General features: G+C 43.9%; 1 protein-coding gene across 1 annotated transcript in view; it reads left to right on the top strand.

Annotated features, from left to right (window-relative positions):
• plcd4a (phospholipase C, delta 4a) overlaps nt 1-12,812 on the top strand; it is a 50,498-nt gene that overhangs the window by 22,451 nt on the left and 15,235 nt on the right. The window contains exons 8-10 of the mRNA XM_040014846.1: nt 166-310; nt 3,649-3,801; nt 3,945-4,112. Of these exons, the coding sequence (XP_039870780.1) occupies nt 166-310; nt 3,649-3,801; nt 3,945-4,112 (466 nt within the window). The remainder of the gene's footprint in view (nt 1-165; nt 311-3,648; nt 3,802-3,944; nt 4,113-12,812) is intronic.

Here is a 12,812-nt window from a genome sequence, read left to right as displayed (position 1 = left end):
AAATAAAGTGACACGGAGGCAGATGATCCACTGTAGGAGCAATCGAAGGAAGAAGAAGAAGAAGAAGATGAAGGATATATTCATGGCCATTGTATTTTTTACCTTTCTGTGAACCAGAACAGAATCAATAATAAAGGAAAGATTGTATTTGTCCTTGTTCTTCAGAGCTCTGAATCGTGGCTGCCGATGTGTTGAAGTAGACTGCTGGGATGGTGCCAATGGAGAGCCCATTGTATATCATGGACACACTTTCACCTCCAAGATACTTTTCAAGGATGTGGTTAGTGCAGTTGGAAACTATGCCTTCAAGGTAGGATCACCTGAGTGGGTTATTTTACACTTTTATAAGGGAATAGCAGTGTTTTGGTTGATGGCTGTCCTACAGCTTAAGCAGAATGCTTTGCCTAAAACCTCTGCTCCCTGAGAAACAGAACAACGTACAATGTATTTAGTATAGGATATCACACCCCCATGTGTCCTGGCTGAAGAAACATCTACTCATACCTTTAAAGCAGATGACCTGTAATGGCACATGTGAGGCCCTGCCTGCACATATACATCCCCGTCATCACAGTCATAAACCAACCTTTGTTTGTTTCCAGACCACTCACATGGCTTTACTCCTTACTAATATTCATTACCTCCCTGTCCTTTGGATATTAGAGAGACATCCCTCCGTGCTGAAAGAGAGAGCTGCACAGTAAGCTACATGGAGAATGTAACCCATGGTGACTCTGAACTCATTAAGAGGCTGCAGTGGGCTGTCTGTGGGAGCCACTCCACAATCACTGGCGCACAGGACATACGCACACCCCACTTTGCAGTTATTTATTTGTAAAAATGTTTGGAATCATGTATGATGTTCGTTCCACTTCTCACGTGTGCACCACTTTGTGTTGGTCTTTCACCTGGAATTCCAATAAAACTGATTCATGTTTGTGGCTGTAATGTGACAAAATGTGGGAAAGTTCAAGGGGGCCGAATACTTTTCAAGCCACTGTATGTTATACTGTATAACAGATTAATGGGACAGCAGTGCAGTGGCTTCAGAACTTGCCTTAGAAGCCTCTGGTTTAAAATATTTCTTCAACAGTAAAGTAACCCAGTGACAGTTGTCAGTATTACCACTACTGCACAGCAAACAATAATTGTTAATAGTTCATTTGGCAAATCTCATTTTTCAAATTGTAAACAAATACAGTTTAAAAGATGGTTTCTGTTGCTGCCACAGTATAATTCAGTTTAATGTAACCTTAAATGTCTATCAAAGTGACCAATCATATTAGACCTCGTCTTCCTTTGGGCTCTGCCTCCAGACAGTCAAAAGTAAGTTTATTCATACAAGCAGAAGGTGCAGAGAGCTATCTGTGAGGCAAGGCAAGGCAAGGCAAATTTATTTGTATAGCACAATTCAACAACAAGGTGATTCAAAGTGCTTTACAGAGACATTAGAAACCAAAACAAATAAAAAGCATTATTTAAAATTGATTAAAACAAGCAAACAAACTAACTAACTAAACACACACATTTCACACCTGTTCGCGCGATCTGAACCCTTATCGTAAGGGGAGCTACCAGTCCTTCTGTGGACGAGCTACTTTCTATTTTAAATTCCCTGAATTTAAAATACTCTCTAGACCCAGTCTAGACCCAGTTGGGGAGCTACCCAGAGCTAAGAGTATAGCAGCGTGTGCAAAGCAGACACTGTCCCATGCATGATGGCTTCTTTGTATGCAAGGCTGCTGAATTCTATACGCATGGGTTGTTGAATTGACATGAAAGGAATCTAATTCCAAATTTCATATTTGTTGGAAACTCAATATTGCCCATCCATCTGCTGGTCTTACAGCCAGTCAGGCACAACCCGAGATGATGTGCAGACATTTAAGTTTTCTGTTATCATACAGTGGTGTGAAAAAGTGTCTTTCCAATTCCTGATTTCCAATTTTTTTACATGCTTGTCATATTTAAATGTTTTAGATAATCAAGTAAATTTAAATTTTAGATAAAGATAACACAAGTACACACAAACTGTAGTTTCTAAATGAGGGTGTTTATTATTAAGAGGAAAGAAAACAAATCTGCGTGGCCCTGTGTGAAAATGACTGACCCTCCCTCGTTTTAACATAAACTGACATCTTTGGAGAGCTGAGTTCAGTTTCTCTACGCAGACCTGATTACTGCCAACACCTGTTCTTATTCAACAAGTCACTATACAGGACCTGCCTGACAAAGTGGGGTAGACCAATAGAACCTTTAAAAGCCAGACATCATGATGTGATCCAAGGAAATTCAGGAATTAATATGAAACACATTTATGGAGATCTCTCAGTCTGGAAAACCATTATATGGCTTTATTATGGCCTTATAAGGCCATTTTTAAAGCTGTGGGAGTACAGTGAACCACAGTGAGAGCCATTATCCACAAATGGCGAAGAGGTCACAAAGACCCCGGTCCTGGGTTTTTACCCAGTGTTTTGCATTTGAAGACTTTTGAATCTTGGTTATTCATTATTGTCGTATTCCTAGGGTAGCTTATATTTCCTAGTTCAGTTTTCTTATGTGTTTGAGATTTTCTGATTGTGTTTATCCCTTGTGGTTCTGGTCTAGTTCCCTGAGTGTTTTCCTTTCCCTTTGTTTCCTGTGTATGTCAGTCTTGTTCTCATTTCCCACAGTCTTTGTCTCTGTGTTCTGTCTTTAGCGCACTCCTTAGTCTCCCTGGCCTGTTGTGTCTCTCGCTCCCTCTCTCTTTGTTTCTTAGCCATGTCTCTGTTTCGTCTCCCTTACCTGTTCCCATGTTACTCTCCTTATATTTCTTCCTTTGTCTCCTCTGTCTGTTATGACCTGTGTTACCACCTGTTGCCCATCCTCTCGTTATCCAGTGTATTTAAGTCCTCAGTTTGTATTTGCTCCTCATCACATCATCAGTCTTCAGGTAGTCCTCTGGTCATGTTACCCCTGTGCTGTGTGCTCCATGCTTTGCTTTCTAGTGTCTAGCTACTATGCCAAGAGTTTAGTGTTTTGTATTTTTAGTTTGTAGTTTGTAGTTATCGGCAATAAAGCTGCTTAAGTTCAGGTTTTGTCTCCAGAGTCCTGCGTTTGGGTCCTCATCCTGGCTGCCACACAGCCAGACCTTGACACAGAGTTCCAAGACAAAAACCACTGCTGAGCAAAAGGAACTTAAAGGCTAGTCTCAGGTTTCCCAGAAAACATCTTGATGATGCCCAAGACTTTTGGGAAAATATTCTGAGGAATAACGAGAAGAAAAGTTGAACTTATTGGAAGGCATGTGTCCCATTACATCTGGCATAAAAGTAACACAGCTGTAAACACATTGTCAGAAAAGGAACTTCACCCGTTGCCTACTGGTGGTGGTCAGAGGGCCCGGTGGCACCAGTGTCCGGCAGCCTCGCCTCTGTCAGTGCGCCCCAGGGTGGCTGTGGCTACAATGTAGCTGCCATCACCAGTGTGTGAATGGGTGGATGACTGGATGTGTAAAGCGCTTTGGGGTCCTTAGGGACTAGTAAAGCGCTATACAAATAAAGGCCATTTACTATTTTTACCATTTCACTGTAACTGTTTCCAGTCTTCAATTACAAAAGGTACTCACTCCCTCCATCTCTCTTCCTCCTCCTCTCCCCCATTCAGGTATCACAATATCCAGTCATCCTGTCCATTGAGAACCACTGCAGTGTTGAACAACAGAGAGTTATGGCACATCATCTAAACCACATTCTTGGTGACAGGTTGTTGAAAACTATACTGGATGGCAAGGCCCCCATCAGACTGCCCTCTCCTGAGGTGAGGGCAGTAATCTGTTGTCCAACTCTAATGCCATATCATTTGATAGAAATGCAAATTATCAACTACTAGAATGCTAAATTCAAAGAAACCCCGAACACCTATGGTATATGTTAAAGATGACTTTTTGACCCCTATGTTAGGATCTTAAGGGGAAGATTCTTGTGAAGGCGAAGAAAGATGGTGGTTTAGAGCAGAGTTTAAGTGGGATGGTGGAAGATTCTCTGAATGGGGAGGTCAGCGATGAAGATGAGGCAGCTGAAATTGATGAAGATCACCCACACCATGAGAGTATCCATTGCAGACTCAAGGTGGGTCTAGATGATTGACACAGTCTCACAACTCTCAGACAACCCACTGTGCATGTGCTGATGATCCAGTCTGATCTACAGGGTGGGCCATTTATATGGATACACCGTAAAACAATGTTGTGCTTGGTTTCAACGTAACTTTATTCTTTCATGAGTTATTTACAAGTTTCTGAGCACTTATAAAATGTGTGCAATGTGCTGCCCATTGTGTTGGATTGTCAATGCAACCCTCTTCTCCCACTCTTCACACACTGATAGCAACACCGCAGGAGAAATGCCAGCACAGGCATCCAGTATCCGTAGTTTCAGGTGCTGCACATCTCGTATCTTCACACCATAGACAGTTGCCTTCAGATGACCCCAAAGATAAAAGTCTAAGGGGTCAGATCGGGAGACCTTGGGGGCCATTCAACTGGCCCACGACGACCAATCCACTTTCCAGGAAACTGTTCATCTAGTGATGCTCGGACCTGGCACCCATAATGTGGTGGTGCACCATCTTGCTGGAAAAACTCAGGGAACGTGCCAGCTTCAGTGCATAAAGAGGGAAACACATCATCATGTAGCAATTTCAAATATCCAGTGGCCTTGAGGTTTCCATTGATGAAGAATGGACCCACTATCGTTGTGCCCCATATACCACACCAAACCATCACTTTTGTTGTTCCAGCAGTCTTGGAGGGATGCATCCAATGTGGGTTAGTGTCAGACCAATAGCGGTGGTTTTGTTTGTTAACTTCACCATTCACATAAAAGTTTGCCTCATCACTGAACAAAATCTTCTGCGTGAACTGAGGGTCCTGTTCCAGTTTTTGTTTTGCCCATTCTGCAAATTCTGTGCACCAATCTGGGTCATCCTCGTTGAGATGCTACAGTAGCTGGAGTTTGTAAGGGTGCCATTTGTGAGTAGCTAATATCGGCCGAAGGGATGTTCGACTAATGCCACTCTCCAGTGACATGTGGCGAGTCGCTGTGGGCTCTTGCTGAATGAAGCTAGGACAGCCACTGATGTTTCTTCATTACTGACAGTTTTCTTGCATCCACATTTTGGCAAATCCAACACTGAACCAGTTTCACGAAACTTAGCAAGCAGTTTGCTAACTGTAGCATGGGAGATGGGTGGTCTCGTAGGGTGTCTTGCATTGAAATCTGCTGCAATGACCCGGTTACTGTGTTCGCCAGATATCAACACAATTTCGATCAGCTCCTCACGTGTTAACCTCTTCGACATGTCAATGGCTGTGAACAAAGAGAAACTTGTAAATAACTCATGAAAGAATAAAGTTACGTTGAAACCAAGCACACCATTGTGTTTCTTGTGACATTACCAATAAGTGTGATGTGTCACATGACCCTCTTCCTATTGAAAAAACAAAAGTTATATCCAAGATGGCCGACTTCTAAATGGCCACCATGGTCACCACCCATCTTGAGGAGTTTGCCCCCTCACATATACTAATGTGCCACAAACAGGACTTTAATATCACCAACCATCCCCATGTTATTACGGTGTATCCATATAAATGGCCCACCCTGTCAGGATAAACTCTAGTAGTCAATTTTATACTGATGATAAAACCTCAAGGCAAATCAGGAAATGGACCATGGTCTATGAATAAAAACCATTACTAGATTAAGCTAACTTCAAAACAGAAGCACTCCCTTTGATTAAATAAAATCTTGTAAAGACTGAATTTACTATATTTTAGCTAGGACTTGGAGCTAAAATTGTTTAGTCTAAGTTATTTAACAGCTTTTCTGTAGCATCTAGTTCAAGACTATATTAGATACTCCTCATGGAAAAATAAATCTACCAGCATAAATCAACATCAACTTCAAACCAATCATTGAAGAATGTAACCATTTAATGAATATTAAAGGTCTATAATTATTACTTCCTTGATAATCTTTGCCCTCCTTGGAGATCCTCCCAGGGATCACTGAAAGTCATCCTCTAGAAAGGTGGGGTTTCACCTTTTTTCAAAATGAAGTTAAGTGTTCCAACCATTCATTACACGAGAGATGGGAGGAGAGGTCACGGGATTTACTCAAGATCATTTGTTTTGATCTCTACGATAAATCGCTTGCATTGAAAACTGTTTCCTGAGGAAGTCAAATGCTGGTGGAACCATGAGTCTTATCAGAAGTAGTCCTTGGGAGAAGTTACAGTAAGCAGAGAGATAGCCTTGCTAAAATCTGTGAACTTTTAGTGACATATCTATATATGATTCCAACCAGTTATGGAATAATAGACTCCATAATTAACCTTATTGTGTGAAGAAGGTTCCCTGTTTACATGGACAAACTGGAGTTCCACAGCATTACGTGCTAACACCAATTTTGTCCACATTGTATTTGCTTCCCACCTGCGGTTTCCCAAGGCATGGGTGCATGGGTGTAACCCTATTAATACATATGCTATATATAATAATTTACCCTCTCCCAATTGCATCCGTCACCCGCCATTGTACCACTCAAACAGATGACTTTGATGGGAATGGGAGGCAGTGGCTTCAGCTTTCCGAGCACTCTTCTCTGGAGCCTGCTCCCAGTCTGGATTTGGATGACAGATACCCTGTGTACTATTAAGATTAGGCTTCAAACTTTCCTGTTTGCTAAAGCATATAGTTAGGGCTGGATCAGGTGACCCTGAATCCTCCCTTAGTTATGCTGCAATAGGTGTAGGCTGCTGGGGGATTCCCATGATGCACTGGGTGTTTCTTCTTCAGTCACCTTTCTCACTCACTATGTATTAATAGACCTCTCTGCACTGTATCATATTAATCTCTGTCTCTCTTCCACATCATGTCTTTATCCTGTCTTCTTAACCCAATCGGTCAAAGCAGATGACAGTCCTTCCTGAGCCTGGTTCTGCCAGAGGTTTCTTCCTGTTTTTCATTTCCTAAGTGTCAAACACCTCACACAAGTTTGTCACAAGGCTGAAACAGCCATGAGCACTCAATGGAACTCAAAGGCAGACCCACCCAGGGAAACAGAACAGGATTCACAAGGAGGGGGCTCACAAGGAGAGAGGGAAATAGAGTTGGTGTCACTGGTCCAGGGGAAAACCTTCCAGTTACACTGATTGGAGGTGGTGGACTTTGCTTACTTGAGCAGAGTAGAGTGATTTTCAGGGAGGAGAAGCAACTGCTAGACTCTCTCAGCTCCAACAATCGCTCTCTCCGATTCCAGCGGGAGACAGGGTCCAGGAGGGCAGACAGGTGAGTAATGAAACAGTGACCGAGCTTAGACCAGTGCGGCGGAGAGAAGAGCAGTGTTGAGTGAACAGGTGAACCAAGCAGGTAAGTGATATAACCTGGACCCAAACTGAGACAGACTGGAAACAGGGAGAGAATATCATTAGCCACGAGAAGTCAAAAGATCTAAGAAATTACATAGAGAAGCCAAGTTACCACTAAAGAGTAGCAGAAAATCTGGCACAGAATGGCAGCTCAAGCTGCTCCTTAAATCCCTGCGATTGAGTCCAGAAGATGAACTGCAGATCTGTCTGGGCCTGGACGAAAATGGCCCCGCAGGGAGGTGAAAAACAGAGACTGGACTTGGTGGCTGGAGAAAACACTGGAAAAATCCCAGTATATGACAGTATTATATTTGCATATTATTTAAATAGTTAAATAGATCAAATAGCATTTGCAAATCTTCTTTGTCTCTAGATGTATTAGGGAGTGACAACCCCTCACCCACCGTGGGCAGCGAGAACTGTCTCAAGGTTAATGGTTACAGTTCTGGGTCAGGCCACCATGTTTCCTCCCATTAACAAACACTCCTGTGGAAGACAAGGCAGCAGCATTACTATGGGAGGAAATAAACACCACCATGATTGGAAGGTCGGGGGTTCGAATCCACTGAATGGCTACCCTGAGGTGCCCCTGAGCAAGGTAGCATCCCTACACACTGCTCCCCAGGCGCCCAATGGCTGCCCACTGATTCACTGAGTGAATGGGTTAAATGCAGAGAGGAATTTCCCCATGGGGATCAATAAAGTTTGGTGACTTTTGAATGCAACTGGCCAGGGAAATTTTCAAAATGTGATATGTGATGGCACAGCACAATGCAAGCTCCATATCAGCTGTTTAGAGCTGCTAGACACTTTTCTAGCTCTAGAGATGTTTCTGTTCAGTTCTAATTTAAGAAAAGACAGTCCAACGGTGGTTACATAGAGCAACGGGGGGACACTCCCTTTCAATCCGAATGTGCTTTTTCTGTCTTGTCTTTTTAGAGGTCAAATGTGATCATAAGATGTCTGCAACCAAAGTGCAAGGGCTCCGTCCACCAAGGGCCTTCATGCTTATGAATAGCAAGTGTTTGCCAGGATTAGCATGTTGTCCTTTTCTAGGGTTGATGTTTTGAAAAGTAATTTTTACAACAAGTGTCATTCACCCAATGACACGCATATTCATGCAAGCTTTTTCCTATACCTGAGTGCCTTCTCTAACATTTAGATAAAGTGTAGTCCGTGTTGCAGGGAGAATGCACTGCCATACACGTTATGGGTCTGTGAGCGCGAGGAGGGAGAAAAAGGGGAGTGGAAAGGTACGAGTTGTCATCGAGCAAAAACGGGAGCTGGAAGCATGTAAATATAATAATAACCACTGCAGCCAAGAAGAGAGCCTGACGAGCCCAGTTGTAAGTAAGCTATTAAGACTCGACTGTACACCGTGTTCGTGTTTTCCTCCGAAAACAATAAGTTCCGTTGGAGCAGTCTTTCAACGCCTCTCTCTGTCTCTCGCAAGAAAAGTTGACCCACACAACAAAGTAAAGCTATTTTTTGGCTACGAGCCGACAGGGACCCCGCCGTATTAGTCAGAGGTCCCTTTACTACAGTTCGGAGTCGCGGACCTTCAGTAACAGTAATAAATCACACAGCAATAGTACATTCACGTTGTTGTAAACAGCATGATAATATATTAAGTAATCCAAAGTATTCAGAATACGTTACTGTCATTGCTTCAAACTCCAGTAGATGTATCAGGAGCAACTCCAGCTTCAGTTGAAGGATACGCCTTTGACTGAGACTCCAAAAGCCAGGAAACAAATGACCATCCTATCCGGTCCTTAAGTCTGTCGTCATTAGCCGTTCCTGGGCCCAAACTCCGCTGCAGGTCACACGATCACTGGGGCATCACAGGGAGTTAAAAACTGTCTAAATCCTTTCATCTGTAATAAAATGATCAGCGTTGCTACTTTACCAGGTGTAACAATTAAGTTTAACATCCAGGCATCCATGAAAACAGAATTTATTAAATTTAACGGAGTTAGAAGTTAGCAGGAAGTTAGCTCGCTAGCTTCCATCTAAATATAATATACCATGTCCTGACCGAGAGATTTCTGAAACAAATTAAGATGTACAGCTCTGCTATCTTCTATCTGCTATTCCAACATAAATGAAGACAGAAAACTAAACAGCAGTGACATTTGTAGGGTTACTGAAGTTGGGCTAGCTGGTATATAATAATAATAATAATAATAATAATAATAATAATGGATTGCATTTATATAGCGCTTTTCGAGACCCTCAAGGCGCTTTACAATTCGACTACTCATTCACTCTCACATTCACACACTGGTGGAGGCAGCTACAGGTGTAGCCACAGCTGCCCTGGGGCAGACTGACAGAAGGGAGGCTGCCATATCGCGCCATCGGCCCCTCTGGCCATCACCAGTAGGCGGTAGGTGAAGTGTCTTGCCCAGGGACACAACGACCAGGACAGACAGAGCTGGGGATCGAACCATAAACCTTCCGGTTACAAGATGAGCTTGTTGGGAAGCATATAATGATGCGCTACGAGATCGCTAGCGACACAGCTATCTTAGCATAACATAAGCACAGTGAAGCTGGAGGATGAACGCTAACTTTTTTCCACTCGATAAAAGTTAACGTGAGGGTTCCTGATGGTTAGAGACAAATACAATCACATGGCAGGATGCTGTAAACAGACCAAACTTCAGTCAGGAGAACAACTGAGATAATCCATCCACAACACGAGGTTAGTCATTCATATACTGCTGCATGGGCTGGGCTGTAGTTACATGACAAGGTTTTATAAACTGAGCTTAAAAATGGTTAGCGGTAATAAAAACCAAGAGAGGCCGACAGTGATCACTGACTGTTTTTGGATGTCATGGATAATTCCTCCCAGCTACTCCATGACGTGCTGGCTGGGCACAGGAGCACGTTCACTGAGAGACTGAGATTACCAAAAAGCAACACTGACCATCTTCCATTGGTTTTAATAAGTATGAACACCCAGCCCCCAACCCGAGGATCCCCGCAACATAACCTAATAAACCTACACCTCAGTTCACAGATTCACTTTGTCTAGGCTGTATTTCTGGGATTTCACACAACCCAGGAATGAAATCATGAATCCATAATGGGCTTGGATTTACAACATTATGAATGAAATGTGCTCTATTTGGAAGCAGCCGGCCCCGCCCCTTTCGACAGGTTGTGTGTGAGACTTTAAATCATCAAACTGTAAATTATAAATTTTAAATTGTTATTGATCCTTTACCCCGAGTCCTAAAGTGTGTATTTATTTTTTTACTCTTCTTATATTTATTGTTTGTTTACTTGCACTGCTGTAACTGGAGCCTCGTCGTCTCGTCTCTCTATATACTGGACTGTAGCGGAGATGACAATAAAGTTGACTTTGACTTCAGCAGCGAGCAGGCGCACCGAGGGCTCTCGCGCTCACTTTTCGTGTACAGAATTTCGAAAAAACATCGGTGCAAATTATAAGTCTGTATCATGATGTCTGGTGTTTTCGTGTTTGTTGTTTTGTTTGTATTTTGTTTTTATTTTGCGAGTTTGTTATTAGATGCTGCTCCAGCCAGCCAGAGAATCCCCGCCGCCCCGCCCTCTCCTCCCTGTGCAGCAGGCGCACCTCGCAAACGGAGGGCGCCCTTACTCCCAGCAAATGGGCGATAGAAAACCGATCGGTGCCTATGACATCCCCAAAGTTTGCTGACATGATGTCAGGGCAGCATGAGTACGAGCAACTTTTTTTTTGCCAATGCCTGTGATGCCGCCCCCACCACGATGCCGCCCTAGGCAACCGCCCATGTTGCCCATATCAAAAGCCGCTACTGGGTATTGGTATGGTGAGTAGCCTTCAGTGATAGTAATAACAGCAGTAGTACATTCATGTAGTTGTAAAAAGCATGATAATATATTAAGTAATCCAAAGTATTCATAATACGTTACTCTCATTGAGTAACATAACGGAATACATTGCAAAATAGATTTTGGGGCATGTAATCTGTAATCTGCAGTGGAATACATTTTAAAAGTAACCTTCCCAACACAGTTTGTGTCTGGTGTATGCGCTTCATACCTATATTGACCACACTCAAATTATATATTTATTTGATTGCTCTTGCTAATCCAGCCATCTCTGTAAAGCTCTGTCTAATCAGAGGATATCCCACCGGATTGTGGAGGCTTGCAGCAGCAAAGGTCTGGCAACATCACGGTGTCGTGGTCTGGGTGAGTGCTGGGGTTTTTCCACTCAGTCACAGTTCCACCCCAGGGCGGAGTCGCTGCTTTCCTGCATGTCTCCACACCTGCTGGCAATTGAGCTGCCAGTACTTAAGACCAGCGCTCACCACTCCTCTTCGCCAAGTCTTCAGCTAACCACACTATCCTGTTGTCTGCCACCTCCATCTCCTGGCAATACACACTTTCATCCGGAAGCTGGTTTGTGCTTGGCAGCTCTTTGCGTCACAGCACCTCTCGGATTCACTCACCTGCCTGCCCTCCTGTCACAGTACTCAATCGGACCACCATCTCCTGGAGACCAAAAACTGCTCACTCGGACCACTCACTCCTTCCTTGCCATTCCTCCACCTGCCAAAGTAAGAATGTTTCTTTATGGTTCATTTACAGACTCGATCACTAAAACTTGTCTCCTCTCATTCTAGTGTTCAGAGCCTCCAGGTCATGTTTCCCCTCGTCACAATTCTCTGGTGCTTTCGTAAGTCTAGTATTTCTCATAGTTTAGCGTCACTCCTGTTTACCACCGTAATTGAAGTCCCATGTTATTCCTCATAGTTCACAGTATTTGTCAGGCCCTAGGAAATAAAGTTCTGTTTATCACACTCGTCCGTGCCTCTGTGTGATCTGCATTTGAGTCTGGTTGTCGGGTTCTGCCGCCACTGAGGCTGGTTGGTCAGGGCGAGTACTGCAGGGAGTATTCCTGCAGTCATTAAGTGATGCTATTAAGGATCAGCTTGCTACCCGTGATGAGCCTGCTTCCTTTGAGGAGCTGGCCTCTCTCACTCTCCGCATTGACAACCGGTTGCAGGAAAGAGAGAGGGAGAGAAGCCGCGAATCACAGTACTCGCTTCCCCGCACCCCGCTGCGTTCGCTGGCGCCCATGCTTATGGTCTCTCAGCCTCTGGATGCCAGAACGTCCACCTCCGTCGTGGACATTAAGCCCGAACCCATTCAGGGTTACCACTCTCGGTTATCTCCAGAGGAAAGAGAGAGGAGATTGAGCTCTCGTGCCTGTTTTTATTGTGGCTCGCAGGAGCATTTAGTCGCATCCTGCCTCAGGAAGAGATGGAGCGACCCGCCTGTAGTTTCGGGGGTACGGGTGGGCGGTTCACACTTCACCAGGAAACCCAGACTGGTGCTGACAGTCGCTCTAGAAAGTAATCAAGCTCTCCATTCCCTGC

The sequence above is a fragment of the Simochromis diagramma genome, unplaced genomic scaffold, assembly GCF_900408965.1.
Source record: "Simochromis diagramma unplaced genomic scaffold, fSimDia1.1 OVJJ01000165.1, whole genome shotgun sequence".
NCBI lineage: Eukaryota > Metazoa > Chordata > Actinopteri > Cichliformes > Cichlidae > Simochromis > Simochromis diagramma.
Note: the sequence above shows the minus strand (reverse complement) of the source record. Positions and strands in the feature narration are given on the sequence as shown.